This window comes from Pithys albifrons, chromosome 3, assembly GCF_047495875.1.
Source record: "Pithys albifrons albifrons isolate INPA30051 chromosome 3, PitAlb_v1, whole genome shotgun sequence".
In the NCBI taxonomy this organism is placed as follows: domain Eukaryota; kingdom Metazoa; phylum Chordata; class Aves; order Passeriformes; family Thamnophilidae; genus Pithys; species Pithys albifrons.
Genome location: NC_092460.1, coordinates 44,817,704 through 44,832,564, shown reverse-complemented (window position 1 = coordinate 44,832,564; position 14,861 = coordinate 44,817,704). Strand labels below are relative to the sequence as shown.

Below are 14,861 nucleotides of genomic sequence, written 5' to 3'. Positions count from 1 at the left end.
ATTAGGAGGTTTTCAGGTATTGCAGAGCTCAGCTCAGTTCCCTCAGTACCTGTCTGAAGTTTGTCCAACTGCTCCATATTACCACGAGGTGAGAATTTGCTCAGGCAATGCAAAATGAAAGGATGAAACATGCCACAAACAGCCAGCTCTGGTTCAATATTAGCCTTTAAAATGCTAATTAAACAGTGAGAATTTATGAAAGGAAGTGCTGGAGACATAAATCCCAGGGCACATAACTGGAGACACAAATTGGTGCTGATATGAGGCTTCAGTAGTTGTGCCAAGTCAACATAACCTGTTCTAACACTCTGACTGTGGCCCTGCAGCTGGAATAATTTAGTGCAGGTTTGTCTTCATCACAAAGGCTTTAAAAAGTATTCTTTGGGTACTTCATTCCCTCAGTGCTTTGGTGTGCATGTTGTGTTGGGTGGTGTGCAGTGTTTGCCTGGCCTGGGTTTGGGGTTCTCCTGGAAAGCAGAGGTTATTTTCCATCCTTCCTTGGTGAGGGATGCAATCGGCTGACAGGGGTGCGCTGCCTGGCTGGATTTTTGGTGCCAGCTGCTTTGGGAGCTTATCATCTTCACTTACATTGTGGCTCATGTTTAAATGTGCATTTCTTGACACGATTTAGGTGCTGCCCAAACTTCCTTGACCCGTTGAAATGGATGTAGTCCAAACCAAATACCAGACTCCAAGGAATTCTTTGAGGCTGCTGTCTGAAAGAATTGTTTTGTCCTGTCAGTGATGGGTTTGATTTTATTTTTTTCTCCAGCTTTAATGAGGAGTCCTAACATAGCTCTGTATTTATCAGCACAGTCACTCTTTCTTCCAGTATTTAATATAGGGTTTTGTTTTTCCTTTTAAGAGTATTTCTCTCTATACTGTTTTCCTCAAGCAAATGATTGCACATCTGCTGCCTAAATTCTGAATAAAAGTGAACCTGAATGGTTGAATGTTCTCCTGTGTGTCAGATGTGAGACAGATACGATTCCCCTGTTAAAATGACTAACATGCTTTACGTATTTGAATGTTTAATTTACTGCTAATCTTTATTTTCAGTCAGGTGGTTGATGCAGATAAGAAACTGCCTGTGGCATTTAATAGGCTGGGCAAGTTCTTTTAACAGAGTTCTTAAGTCTTGTTTAATGTTTACAAAAGCCAACCTGAGTGACCTTGAATGCAGTGGAAATATTACTCTGGGAGCAATATGAGGCTGTTTTTCCCCCCTTCAGTCCTCTAGATTAGTTGTTCCATGTTGGTGTGTGCACAAGAGTGAAAGGAGAGCGTTAATTAGATAATGGATGTTCATTGTTCAGTGTGCATTTCTCTCCATATCCTCATTCTATGTCCTCCCCCATTGCATACATCATCCTGCATTGCAGGACTAGTGACATGTAATCAAGCTTTCACTTTTAAAATTAACAACTTTTTTATAGGAGAACTTGTGGCCTTTGCTGTATTGTTGCTGTTAAGTTTGAAGATGAGTTGAATTTAAGATGAATGACCCTTATGCTGTACTTGATTCCTTCCTGCTAGATTATCCTTTGTGTTAATTAGAGGTTTATTTTGCTCCCAGAGCTTTGAAGCAGACCCTGAATGTTCGTCTCGTTGCAGGTTGGGAATTACAAGAGGACAGTGAAAAGGATCGATGATGGGCACAGGCTTTGCAATGACCTCATGAACTGCATCCACGAGCGGGCCCGGATAGAGAAGGGCTATGCCCAGCAGCTCACAGAGTGGGCCAAAAGGTGGAAACAGCTGGTGGAGAAAGGTAATGCCTTCTGGCTCTGAGCTCTGAACAGTGGGAAAAACCCCTGTTTCTGTATAGCTTTGTTTTGGTGAGTACAATTACTGTACTTCTTAGCCTGTAATGGAGTCTTTGCAAGAGGCTCAGTAATGTGACAGTGACCAAACTTTTCCTGGTGGGAAAACAACCAGACCAAGCCCTGCTCTTTGCAAGGTTGGTTGTGTCTCTCTGAGTCTTGCCCCAGCATTGAGGGATGTTCCAGAGAACTGTCTCTAGATAACTGATACACACCTTGAAAAGGGATTCTGGATAACAAGGGGGGAGTGGCTGTGGGGAAAAGACCAGTGTTGCTCTAATGGAAGGACCAGTGAGACCCCATTTTAATATATTCTACAATAGTTTGTCCTTTCATGCCTATCTAGGCTTTCAAAAAGCATGTTGAGAAATGGAAGGGCAGTTCAGAGGTGGAATTGTGGCACAGGGAGGAGTACTCCCGACTACATGTTATTTTTCCTCGCATAAATTTTGTAATATTCTACATTTCTATGAAAAGAAACTGTTGCCTTGTCTAGGTTTGCATCAATATTGCATTTACAAGTGAATGTAAGTCAATAGTTGGAGGTAGTTTCTTGGGAATATGAGTCCCAATGGTGATGGTTACTGAGAATGACACTTTCTGTTGTGTTTAGGCCCACAGTATGGAACAGTAGAAAGGGCTTGGTGTGCTTTTATGTCAGAAGCTGAAAAAGTGAGTGAACTACATCTAGAAGTAAAAGGTTCACTGATGAATGAAGATTTTGAAAAAATCAAGAACTGGCAGAAGGAAGCCTTTCATAAGCAAATGATGGGAGGATTTAAGGAAACCAAAGAAGCAGAAGATGGATTTAGGAAAGCTCAGAAACCCTGGGCAAAAAAGCTGAAAGAGGTACAGCAGTAGATTATGTGTTAGATATCCTGTGTTATAATATATAATATATAATATAATAATGTCTCAGATCTCTCTGAGGGAGTAAACTCCCTGCCCTCTCTGCTGCACCCTCCTTTCTCAAAAAGATCTCTTGCTTTCTGTCCTCTTCTGAAAATAAGTATTTTCTCTTAGTCTCTCCTAATCTTGATGACTTCAGTGAAAATCTGGAAAGAGTGGAATTTAAGCTATCACTTAAACAGTATCTGATTTCCTGCCTTTGAAAGTTATGAATTGCTCAAAGAAAAGAGCAGGGGAAGTTTTTTTGTTGTTATTTTTTCTTTCCCCCCGCCCCGTCCTGTAACATTATTCTTAAATAACAGGTTTGTAGATGGAGGAGAGCAGGAGAATGTGGGTATGAGGGGAAAATGTTCAGCTGGGGACTTTCTGTAAACCTTTTATTGAGTGTATTCATCACTTCTCTGAGCTGTATGAGTGACATTTCTCATGTGGTGAGAGAATGCTGCAATAATTTCCTTGTGTTGACTCCCTGGCCTAAATGAACAAAAAAAATCCCCCACAAAAAAAAAGAACGAACATCCTGAAACAAAACGTGGCACTTCCTTCATTGCATCACGAAACAAAACCTGATTTTAAGGCTGAAAACTGGCTGGTGGTTGCTGTGTGCAAATACTGCCATGTGCTTTGCAGGTGGAAGCTGCCAAGAAAGCCTACCATGCAGCCTGCAAGGAGGAGAAACTGGCCATTTCTCGGGAAACCAACAGCAAAGCTGACCCAGCACTGAACCCTGAGCAGCTGAAGAAGTTGCAGGACAAAGTGGAGAGAAGCAAACAAGATGTCCTAAAGGTCTGCTCTATGCTAACATACTTTTCAACCTGTAGCTTGTGCATATTTCAGCTTTTTTCCCCTCCTGGATGTGCTGTGAACAGCAGAGGAGCTCTCTTGGAGTCACAGCCCTGCACCAAAGTGTAGTTTGCTCCCAAGCAAGTCTCACTGCCAAATTAACTCTTCTCTGAACAATGAAGGATGTGTTGCCTCCATCTCATGGCAGTACATTCATCAGGGAGCTGAGCACAATGACCCAACAAACTCCTGGGACAGACTTGTAACCATTTACTGGTGAGAGCTGAGCTGTTTCACTGGACCGGCTCAGACAGGTGCTTAAAACCTGCTGACAACATCTAAATACATCATCATTCTTACTGCAAAATGCATTTTTGAGGAAAGTAAATGGATAAAATTCGTTTAATAAACTCTGTTCTGTTGCCCAGTTTGGTTTATCTCTTTGGTGGCTGCCACTGAGAGGCTTTGCTAGTGTGACTCTGCAAAGATGTGTTTCTCCTCTGAGGATGGTGTTCTGTGATCTGGTTGGAGTTCCAGGGGTGGGATCCTTCACTTCTGTCTGGGGATGATTTCCATAAATTAGTGCAGAGCCTGAGGTTCTCTCTCTTACCTGAGCTCACAGCCTGTGCAATTTGTGTTCACAGATACAGTGTTGGGGGTTTGGTCACAACTCACAATGTGTCAATTACTAAAGGAGAAAAGACACCACTTTGAGAGGTCTCCAAATGACTTCAATAACTTGGCTGCCTGCTCTGATTTACTCTGTAGCTCCTTGGCTTTTTATCTCTAGTATTACATCAATATGTCTTATTGTTCAAAAGCCAGAGAAGAGGCTTTTAGAGCTTTATTTTAACTGTTTTGCAGTTTATTTGGATACCTCTCATCATGCTCTAACACAGGTACAGTGGCCATGAGAAGAGATTGCAGTTTGGGAACTTCTGCTTGAAATCCTGGCCACTGCCACATTGATAGCTCTGTATTGTGAGATAGTAATAAAATACATTGCTAACAGTTTGTTTTTCTACCCCCAGACAAAAGAAAAGTATGAAAAATCCCTGAAGGAACTCGACAATGCCACTCCTCAGTACATGGAGAACATGGAGCAGGTGTTTGAGCAGTGCCAGCAGTTTGAGGAGAAGCGACTGCGCTTCTTCCGGGAAGTGTTGCTGGAAGTGCAGAAACACCTCGACCTGTCCAACGTTGCCAGGTGAAACTGCACCACCACTTCTCACTGGGTTTGGGCAGAGCTTTGACAGCGTCCTGTGGGCTTGGCACAGAACCAGCTTCTGCTGTCCTGCAGACAAGCTTTTAAATTCAGGACACTTCAAGCTTGGCGTTCAGGAGTTTAAATACAGTCTTGTGGGCATCCTCTTTTTAATGACAGCCAGTAAAATTACTTTACACAAGAGTCATAATTCTAAAGTCTGGCAAATAAGGATTTTATGGTTTGGGAACTTCTAGTAGGTTTATTCTTCCTTTTTTACAGGCAGTTGACAGGCCTGCCAGTTTTTCAAAGTCTGTCTTGCTGTATGTTGTTCTTTTTAAATACTTTGTGAACTTTGAAATATTGTTTTAAAAAAAGAGCAGGAGAGTTGCCCTGCTTCTAAATGTTATACTCAATTCAAAGGCAATTTGTTTTGCAGTTACAAAAATATTTACCGTGAGCTGGAACAGAATATCAAAACAGCAGATGCTGTCGAAGACTTGAGGTGGTTTAGAGCCAACCAAGGCCCTGGGATGTCAATGAATTGGCCTCAGTTTGAGGTAAGGTCAGAGCACCTAAAACCCAGAATTGTTTTGTCTGTGTTTTCCTCTTTGCTTTTGTAATATCCTTTTCTACTGTAACTTCAGGCTTCCAGCACTGAAGTTTTTGTTTTTACAAGTCATGGCAGTTTTCTTCTCTTAATTATGATTGGGCTCTTCTCATCCCCCAGCTTTTGGAGGTGGTTCTGCTGGGCACCCATTTAAAGAGAAAAGGGGCAAACCAGAAAAATATAGTGTTTTGTTTTTTTTTTTTTTTTACTCTCTTTCACTATTCCCTTATTAACCATAGTGGAAAATATCACTTATTTTTAAAATAATGAGCAACTTCAGGTTAGAAGGTTTAAGGAAGAGAACTCATAGAAGTACTGCAGAGTTTTCTTTACCTAAACTACTGAACTACAGTTACTTCTCTGTGGGAAAAGGACCATCCTTTTTATCAAGCATTATAATTAACAAATACAATACTCTTGTTACTCCTCTCCTAATCAAGTTCTTTCTCATTTACATGCTACAAGGATGACGTAAGTAAAAAAGTCATGATCAAATGACTATGAAATTGCATTGCAAACTGCAAACATGCATAGGTCAGTGGTCTTTAAACTGTAGTAACTCAGAAATCCAGTTTGTATTTTACAAAGTTAAACCAATGAGGTATCTCTCAAAAGTTGTCCAGAAAGCACTTCAAACTGGCCTGACTTTGCTACATGTAGAAGCCAGTAGTCAGACCAACTCTGAAAACTTATTTTCCTGTTAAAAAACTGGAGTTTCTTTTATCTTGAAGGCTTCTGAGTGGTAACATATCTCAGCATAAGATAATTTGCTTGCATCCAGTTTGTTTGCTGTTGGGTCCTGCTTATATCAGCATATGCAGCTCAGTTTGACTCAATGTGTAGTTGTGTTTAGGTCTCATCCTGCCTCTGAATGGCTCAAAGCACCAGGGAGGGTCTACCAGTGGCACCAGGAGTCTTGTTAATACTTGTGTTAACTCCTAGAAATGGCTTTTTAGGACAAAAAATTGCACTAAATCTGGAATGAAGGACCTTATGGCTCAGGGACAGCAGAAGTGATACACAATGAGTTTAAAAATTAGGTGGACACTTCTTGAGAAGTAAGCCCTGTCTTAAAATACCTTCCTAAATTAGATGTAACATTTACTTTTTCAGATGTCTTGGCATTATTTGAAACTGTGAGCCTTCACAGTACATCATTTTAAGAGCTGCACTGAGCAGCTCGTTTGATTTCTCCAGTTGTGTGCTGGTATTTTAGTCTTTCCAAAGTGCTCCGAATACTGAGCAGGGAAGTCTAGGCAACCTGGGAATTCTGTGAATGGCACAGATCCCTGTTTGTGCTGATGGATGAGAACTGTGGCTGGAACATTTAGACTAACTCACCTTCTGAATCATTACTGGAACTGTTGCATGGAGAGCTGTGTGTCCCATAACTCAGTGTGAGAATGAGATGTGGCAGTGGCTCCTCCAGGGCAGTTTCTCAGCCGTGTTTTGCTCCCTTGGCAGGAATGGTCTGCAGATCTGAACCGCACCCTCAGCAGGAGGGAGAAGAAGAAAGCCTCTGATGGAGTCACTTTAACTGGCATTAATCAGACAGGAGACCAAGTTTCACAGCCTAACAAACACAGCAGGTAGTTCTTTTCATGCCTAAAAAAACTAATTGCAAAAGATCCTCACCTTCAATTGCCCTAAGCTCTACAGCATCAAAAAAATCACTGTTCAATCAAATGATAATTATCTGTGAGCATTTTTAGCCATGTCTCTGCAGTTCACAAATTAATTTGGGGATTATTCTGGGTTTTGCAGTTCTCTTTCCCTTGGGAATTGCAAGAAACCAAGCTTCAGGAGAAGCTGAAGTTCCTGTAGCTAATCCGGTAGTCTCTTGCTATCTTCCTATCTCTAGAAAAGGCAATTACACTTGGAAATCTTAGCCTGCAAAACAGTCACTTCAGAATTCTGGGTGTAATTAATACAGAACTGTTTAACATCAGAATTCTGTGTGTAATTAATACAGAACTGTTTAACATCAGAATTCTGGGTGTAATTAATACAGAACTGTTTAACATCAGCTGCTTGAAAAAGGACTGCAAGTGGCTCGAAAAACTGCACTGCCTATAATTGCAGGCAGCAGGACAAAGAAATGATGGCCCACAAAGGATATTTCTAATTGTGGAGGAATGAGACTTTCCAGGTTTTCTTGGGTCTTGTGCTGCCCTTGGTAGATGTTTGGGCTTTTGTTTAGTTTTCTTTTTTGCTTTTTTTTCTGAATTTGGCTGAAGGAGGGGTCTGCTGAGGAACTGCCTGGTGGGACACCAGTGACAGTTCTACTATTGCACAGGCAGGGTCACCATAATGCTTTTTCTTTTCCAAATTAGCAGTCTTAGTGTCCAGAGTAACACAGTGCAGTCAGTACAATCAAGTTACAATCCCTTTGAAGATGAAGAAGATACTGGGAGTACTGTCAGTGAAAAGGAGGACAATAAGATCAAAAAGTTGGTGAACTGTTGTTTCTTTAATTGTTTTCACACTCGCACTTTCTCTCTCCAGGGTTCCCTGGGTTTGGTTTCTGTAACACTCTGCTGGTCAGTGCATGAGGTGTTTGTAAGCAGTTGTGTGAGCAACACTGTGACCTAACTTGTCTTTCCTAACAGATGCCACATCTGTTGCCTTGATCTTTGGTTTGAAACTACTGGGGTTATTGGCAGTTGCTAACAGAACTGCTGTTGCTTTTTATCTTCCTTCATCCCTCCTATAAAATGTTAAACTGATGTGGTTTTCTAGTGAAACTGCTGCTGGGGCTTTACTCTGTGTCTTCTTGCTGAATAAATCTGCTTTTTAGGTTGCTTTCTTTTTTGTTTAGGACCTTCTTGAGCAGCTGCCTGTTCCCACACTGGGGATATACCACTCTCTTAAATGGCATGTGCATGCTGGACACTGAACTTCCCTTTAAATCATAGAGTTGTTGCAGGATGATGAAGTTTCTTAAGTTTATTGATGGGTTGCAGCACACAAAAAGTGTTGCAAGCTACTCTAGAGGTGCAGAGAGAGGATTCTGCAAAGCAATTTAAATGTCTTATCCTAAACCAGATAATTCCTCTCACCTACTACCTACATACCTCTTAACCTTTCTGGAGTAAATAATCCCATGGATTCTGTAGCTTTCTTGATAGAGAAGCTTTTTGAGTGTGGGGAGGTTGTCTTTGATATGTATTGATTTTGCCTTTTTCCAACCTGGGAAACGTATTGTAAGAATACTTTTATTTTTCCCCCCCTTGGTTTTTGTTTTATTTTTTGTTTTAATGAGGCATTGTCAGTTAAAGAGAGGTGAGAAGAGACCAGAAAGTTTCAAACCTGGATCTTAGAGAGGAGTTTAAGCTTAATTAGGGGAGCTGATATCTTAGTGGTATTTCTAGTCTCCTGTTTCAAGAGCAGAAAATAATAATTTTAACATTGATTTTCAGTGTTAGCAGCTATGAAAAAAACCAAAGCTACCCTACAGACTGGTCTGATGAAGAGTCCAACAATCCCTTCTCTTCCACTGATGCCAATGGAGACACCAATCCCTTTGATGAAGACACTTCTCCAGCCATGGAGGTGAGAGTCCGAGCACTCTATGACTACGAGGGCCAGGAGCAGGATGAGCTCAGCTTTAAAGCTGGTAAGTTTAAACACTCACTTCAAATATTTATCAAAAAGGAGAAGGGCTGGGGATCTTTTTTCTCTTCAGTTTTTATTTTCTGGACTCACAAGTTGTATTTCTTTAAAAGGGAGCCCATGCATCAGCAGTGGGAGGAGATGTTGGGAAAACCTTTTAACTTGAACAAAATAGTGTTTGGTTCCTGTATCAGTGAATAATGCCCAGTTTTGTACCACGTAGTGCCTGTGTCAAAGGTTAGTCCTGTCATAGACAGTGCTCACTCCCTGCAGTGGGGAGTGATAGTCCTGTGCCAGTGGGTGCTTAATCCTTGGATTTATCTATCCCAGTTGATTGTTTACTAGTAAATGTCTTAGTTTTGAGAACAAAGACAGAGTGTCTGAGCAAAGATGATAAGAAAAGCACATCTTGACCTGACCATGTATTGAGACATTTCCAAGGAGAAAAGAGCTATAAAAGGATAACTTGGGGAATGGGATGTTTACCAAACAACCACCAGAGACCCTCAAAAGACCCCTGCTCATATCCAGGTAAATCCACGGGAGCATTTAGCATAGTGTGCATTCCAGTAAGTATCATGGGTATGTAATGAATATGTATTAGTTTTATGGATAGAAACTGGTTTTTAGACTGCTGAGTGTGCATTGAGAGGTCCCTCCTGCACCCTGTGCTGGAATTAAGGACTGTCAGCTTTCTAACCTCCCAAACTGGTTGGAGAGTTTATTTCTCCCTTTTTTTTTTTAAAAACCTGTTTCTCTGAATGTGCAACTCCTTACGTAGCCCTTATCCCTCCTAACAGTGTTTCTAACTATCCCCTGGTTGGCAGCACCCACTTCTCATCTCTTTGGAATATGCTGGGATGCATCTGCTTGGGATGTTCCTTTCTTACCATCTTATGTTAAACAAAATTACCAGCAGAACTGAAAATCCTCTCTCTTCTCACATGGTGACAGTACCAGATGCTACTTTGAGCTGTCTTGAAGTGCCAGCCCTACAAATTTTAATAGGGGAACCCCTAAAATCTGACCTTGCTGTTTTGATGATAACGATTGTAGGCTTCCAGAGTGAATGAAGGGGTTTATTTGTCCATAACTTTGCTGCCCTGACAGGAAGGTAGTAGCAAAGCATCTGTGGAATGCACAGCAACCCAAATTGCTGCTCATTCTGTGGGCTTTACCTGCTCTTTTCTTCCAGCAGGGTGGGAAGCACGTTAATCCTCTGAAATACATGGAAGCAGCAGGGCCTGCAGGGAGGAGCCTCTCAGTGCCCAAACTGCAGTGTTTGTACACAGAGACAGTGGCTAAACACAAACACAGGGCTCTGTGCTGCAGCACCAGGGGGTGACTTGCACTCAGAGATCTGAACAAGTGGCTCTCACTGTGAGGCCTGGAGAAATAAAGTGCAGGAAGTAGCAACTGTCACCTAAAAATAGCTTAACACCTTGGAAGAAAGAGCATTGTGACAACACCAAATTAACAGGATTGTGTCACTCAGAGGAAAGGAATGATGTGCTAGACCATGAATCCCCTCACAGATGCTGAGTTATGGGATGGCTGCTCAGAGTTAGTTTTTATACAGAAGTATTTGTGTGATTAGATTTACCCTGAACTAAAGTCTAAGGAAACAACTCAGCAGCTCATGTAGGAGCCAGTTTCAAATGCCCTGTGCTCCTGTGCAGGTGTGCCCAGACTCCTAAGCAAAGGATTAATGCATTTTAGGGATTGGTTTAAATGCACAGGGATATTCTCAGATGGGATTTCCTTGGGTATTCCAGGAATTTGCCTGCAAAGTCCTTTGGGTTCACTTCTGGATGCTGCACAAGTTCTGTATATTGTAGAATATATGCTCTGTACTTTAATACATGAAACTCATTTTTATTTAGTGGAATGCTTTATGCATCTGGTGTTTTTGTTGGGTTTTTTTTCCCTGTGGGAGGCTTCCAAAGAGGAAGAATTATTTTATTGATTTCTTACGAGAGGTCTTATAATACACCATATGTCTGTCTTGCCCTACTGTGGCCCTGCCATGGCTGAGAATAAATAGCTACAGTAAATGTTGTCAGAACATGTTATTGTGTATTCTGTTTTTATCATCACAGTTGTTTCACTGTAACTGTTCTGCAGATGACACTTAGAAGTGTTAATTTATTCATGGACCTCCAGGATCACTGAGTTTCCAAGCCCAAGCCTGAATACAAATGCAGCAGCACTGGGGCTTCCTGCCATTGCAGTGTGGGGTTTTTGTAGCCTTTGTTTTCACTCTTTATTAACAGAGTTCACTCTTTATTATCATACACTATGGAAGCAACAGGAAGGTTTGTATCTGTGCACTCTCTCCTGCAGTGGTAAAAAAAGGTCTCCATCAATCCAGTACAGTCAGCAGTGCCAAACAGTTGTGCATAATGGGTTTTTTGGTTATCTGGTAAATGTACAAACCAGAGGAGATGAAGCTTTAACCTCTTTTGTCTAAGACAGGAGCTGTAGGAGACAGATGTCTTGCAAAGATTTAGTATGAAACTTGCCCATTTCTACCAAAGAATTTGCAGTCCTTAGGCTGGTTCACATCCTCCTAAAAGACACCAAGACCCTAAACCATTTGGGACTGTAGTAAGTGGTTAAAATCTTCACCCTGTATTTCCTGTTGCTGACAGAGGTGAAACACAGACCAGGTTTATCCAGGGAAATCATTTGACGCAGGTGAGTTGTACATGAGGAAATAATTGTTGCTCATTGTGGCCCTTTTGGCCTGGCTGAGGTGGGTGTTCATTGTCTCATGTACAGCATCTTGGAGACTCTCTAATGTCAGAGTATTTCCAGGATTAGAGTAGTCAAAATGAAGGTATGTTATAGTTCATAAATGCCTGGAGGAGGCAGTTTCAGCTTTTGCAGAAAGCAAACCCTGAGTTACTTCATTTTTGTAGCATTTTCCTCCTTATATCCCGTAAACTCTGAAAGTGTGCCAACATTGATTTCACTTGCACTGACACATGTTGAGGGTTATAAATGTAGGATCATTCGAGTTCAGAGGTACTTGTATGATCCACAACTATTTGACTGCTCAAACCTTTAAATAAATGATCTTAGAGTGAAATAACACAGCATAGAACTTCAGAAGTTTAAAAACACCACAGTACTTAATTTCAGAAGTTTTAAAAAATGCGTAGACCTTTTTGAAATACCATGAAGGTCATATTTTAGTTTCTAAGTGCTTGTTTCTTCCTGTTTGGAATGTGGGAGCCTCTCATTCCACATGCAAAGCTGTGATAGATGTTCTCAGTATCAGATGCATGAGGAGCAGGGAAGGAAGGGTTTCTGCTGGGTCATGTAGGGAATTGTCACTCATCTTCCTGGTGTTCCTTACAAGGTTACAGTGTCCTAACAATTCTCCTTCTTCTTCCAGGGGATGAATTAACTAAAATGGAGAATGAGGACGAGCAGGGCTGGTGCAAAGGACGTCTGGACAACGGCCAAGTGGGGTTATACCCAGCAAACTACGTGGAACCCATCCAGTGACAAAGGGCACAGTAAACACAGAGGTGTCACCAAAGCTCTGGAGCCTGTACAGTGTATTTAGTCACAGTGAGAGGAAGGGGGGGTGGGTGTATAGAGTGTATATATTTTAAAGCCAAGGCAAGAGCTTGGGAGCAAAACGATGCTGAATTAAAGGCAAAAGTCTGAACCAATCATCTGACATTGTTTTCACAACTTGTGCACAATCCAAAGGAAAAGGGGTTGGGGGGAAAAATAGTATGATAGGAAAAATACTTTTTAAGCTTCTTCTTCCCACATGGTCTGTTATTGTGAATTCTAAAGATTTCTGCATTTTCTCTGCTTATGCCTCATCCTGCCCTGGGTATGTGGCTTGTGCTCACTTTGGTTAATCAGTTATTTTAAGTGACCTTCAGTAACTCACAACTTGAATTTTAAAGATTATTATCGTTAATTTTTTATTGGTTCTTATTGATGTCAGAAAGATGCAGTATTTTTTTATTTAAATGCCATATAGTTAAGCACCTTTTTTGTATGCTTGGATTTATCAATGAAGACTTAAATTATGACATAGATTTAGTCCCCAGCTGACTGAGTGAGAACTCCTCCCATGGTGTAGTAATCTTGCCATGTGGTCAGCATGGCTTGAAGTTGTACATGGAGTCGTAAAACAAAGTGCTGTATTTAATAAATATCTGTTACAGAGGGTTATTTGTAGCAGAGATATCTGCAGGTGTAAGGGGTTGGGATCCTGTGATCAATGTTCTTCACGTGGGTTGGCACACTAAGAGTGTTCCATTCAAAGGAAAGATGAATTAGGCATAAGCCCCAGAGTAGTAACCATTTCCAGCACATGTTTGCAGGGAAAAATATGTCCTTTTAACTGCTAATGATTTTTGGGTGATTTGAAATGTTAAATCTGTGAAGGCTAATTTTCTTGAAGAGAGAAGACTGTAAAATAGACTAAATGCTTTTATTAAGAGCCTATCTATGTTGTGTATATGTACATATGATTTGATATTCCAAAATATAAAGAGCATGGCTGTTAGTTATCAAGCCTTTTGGTGTCAATAAGATTTAGACTGTTTTAAGAGGTTAAATTATAGGTATATTTAAATCTGCTTTCCTGCCATATTCATTACTGTACAACAGACAAAGTATCCTGTGATTAGACTTTTCAGAAGTACAGTAAATCCACCAATATACTCCAAATCAGTATTTGTGAATAAATGAATGGGTGAGAATATAAAGTAGCTTTAGTCCTTATGTGGATTATTGTAGCAGAACACTGTAAAATCTACATTTGCAGTTACAACTTGGCCAGGTGTAATCGTGTCCAGTAGTAGCCACTTGTGACATTTAAAACTGGGTTGTGAAATTGCAGCAGATTTGTGTTAAACTCAGTATCAGGTAAGTAGAGATGCTGTGTTAGGAAGCTACACTGTAATGAAGCTGACAGAGCTTTCTCAAGGTAACTATAAAACACTGTTAGTCTTGGACTTTGCCTTTGGAGCTTATAGATACATTTAGTCCTCATTTTCAGTGAATCCAAGTGTGCAGGCTGAGCAGGTGGATGTTTGTGTATGTCTGTCCAGGAAAACTCACCAACATCATTGTTCATCCACAGGATGGTCACTGAAGTTGTCAGGAATTACTGGTTTGGGTTCTCTGTATTGTAAGATATTTTAGAAAACAATAAAATCTGTTAATCCCTTAAATACACAGAATGCACCTTTTGCTATTTCAATGCGTGTCAAAATAGTCTAATGAAACAAATAATGAGCATATCATTCCATTCTTGGTGACAAAATGTACATTGTCTGACAGAGCCCAGAGAGAATGTGCCATGGGGGGGGCATTGTGCTCCTGACAGGAACAGGGAGGTGCCCAGGAGTTCTTGGCAGAACATTCCAGCAAGATCTTCATGGAAGAAGAGGAAACTCTTTTGTGGGTATACAGGGTGTCCTGTGATGCTGCTTGCTGAGGTGTGTCAGGTGTCATGGAGCTTGGGTGAGCAGCTAAGCTTTGCCTTTTTTTTTTTTTTTAATATCTGAACATTTTCTGCCTTCTTTGAGTTTTCTGGTGGTCAGGGGTTAATGTAGCACTGTTTGTGATGAGTGACTGAAAGGTTTGTCCCCTCCCCATCAATAGTGGCTGAACAGCAGTTCCCAGAGGGTCACAGTCACTGGCACAGGGTCTGGTTGGAGGGGGAACTCCTGGAGAGGGTCCAGCAGAGCCTGGGGAGGTGATGAAAGGATTGGAGCATCCCTGGGAGCAGGACAGGATTGCAATTTATCCTGCACAGGTGAACTGTAACATGGATCTCCTCATTATCTAGTATATAGAATTGGTATATATTCTTCATAGCCAAATTTAGAATGAGGGTACTAGGGACTCCATCTGTTTAAGATGGAATATTAGGAGAATCTTT

The 14,861-nt window shown here is 41.1% G+C and overlaps 1 protein-coding gene across 5 annotated transcripts in view; it reads left to right on the top strand.

Moving 5' to 3' along the window:
* Nucleotides 1-14,171, top strand: part of PACSIN2 (protein kinase C and casein kinase substrate in neurons 2) — a 42,522-nt gene extending 28,351 nt beyond the window's left edge. For 3 of the 5 annotated variants that reach the window (XM_071551564.1, XM_071551563.1, XM_071551565.1), the window contains 9 exons: nt 1,615-1,771; nt 2,437-2,672; nt 3,363-3,518; nt 4,547-4,722; nt 5,159-5,279; nt 6,794-6,918; nt 7,663-7,779; nt 8,749-8,945; nt 12,342-14,171. In XM_071551564.1, the coding sequence (XP_071407665.1) occupies nt 1,615-1,771; nt 2,437-2,672; nt 3,363-3,518; nt 4,547-4,722; nt 5,159-5,279; nt 6,794-6,918; nt 7,663-7,779; nt 8,749-8,945; nt 12,342-12,454 (1,398 nt within the window). In that variant the 3' untranslated portion in view covers nt 12,455-14,171. The remainder of the gene's footprint in view (nt 1-1,614; nt 1,772-2,436; nt 2,673-3,362; nt 3,519-4,546; nt 4,723-5,158; nt 5,280-6,793; nt 6,919-7,662; nt 7,780-8,748; nt 8,946-12,341) is intronic. The other 2 variants (XM_071551566.1, XM_071551567.1) reach the window with 2 other exon arrangements.
* The last annotated feature ends 690 nt before the right edge of the window (nt 14,172-14,861 follow it).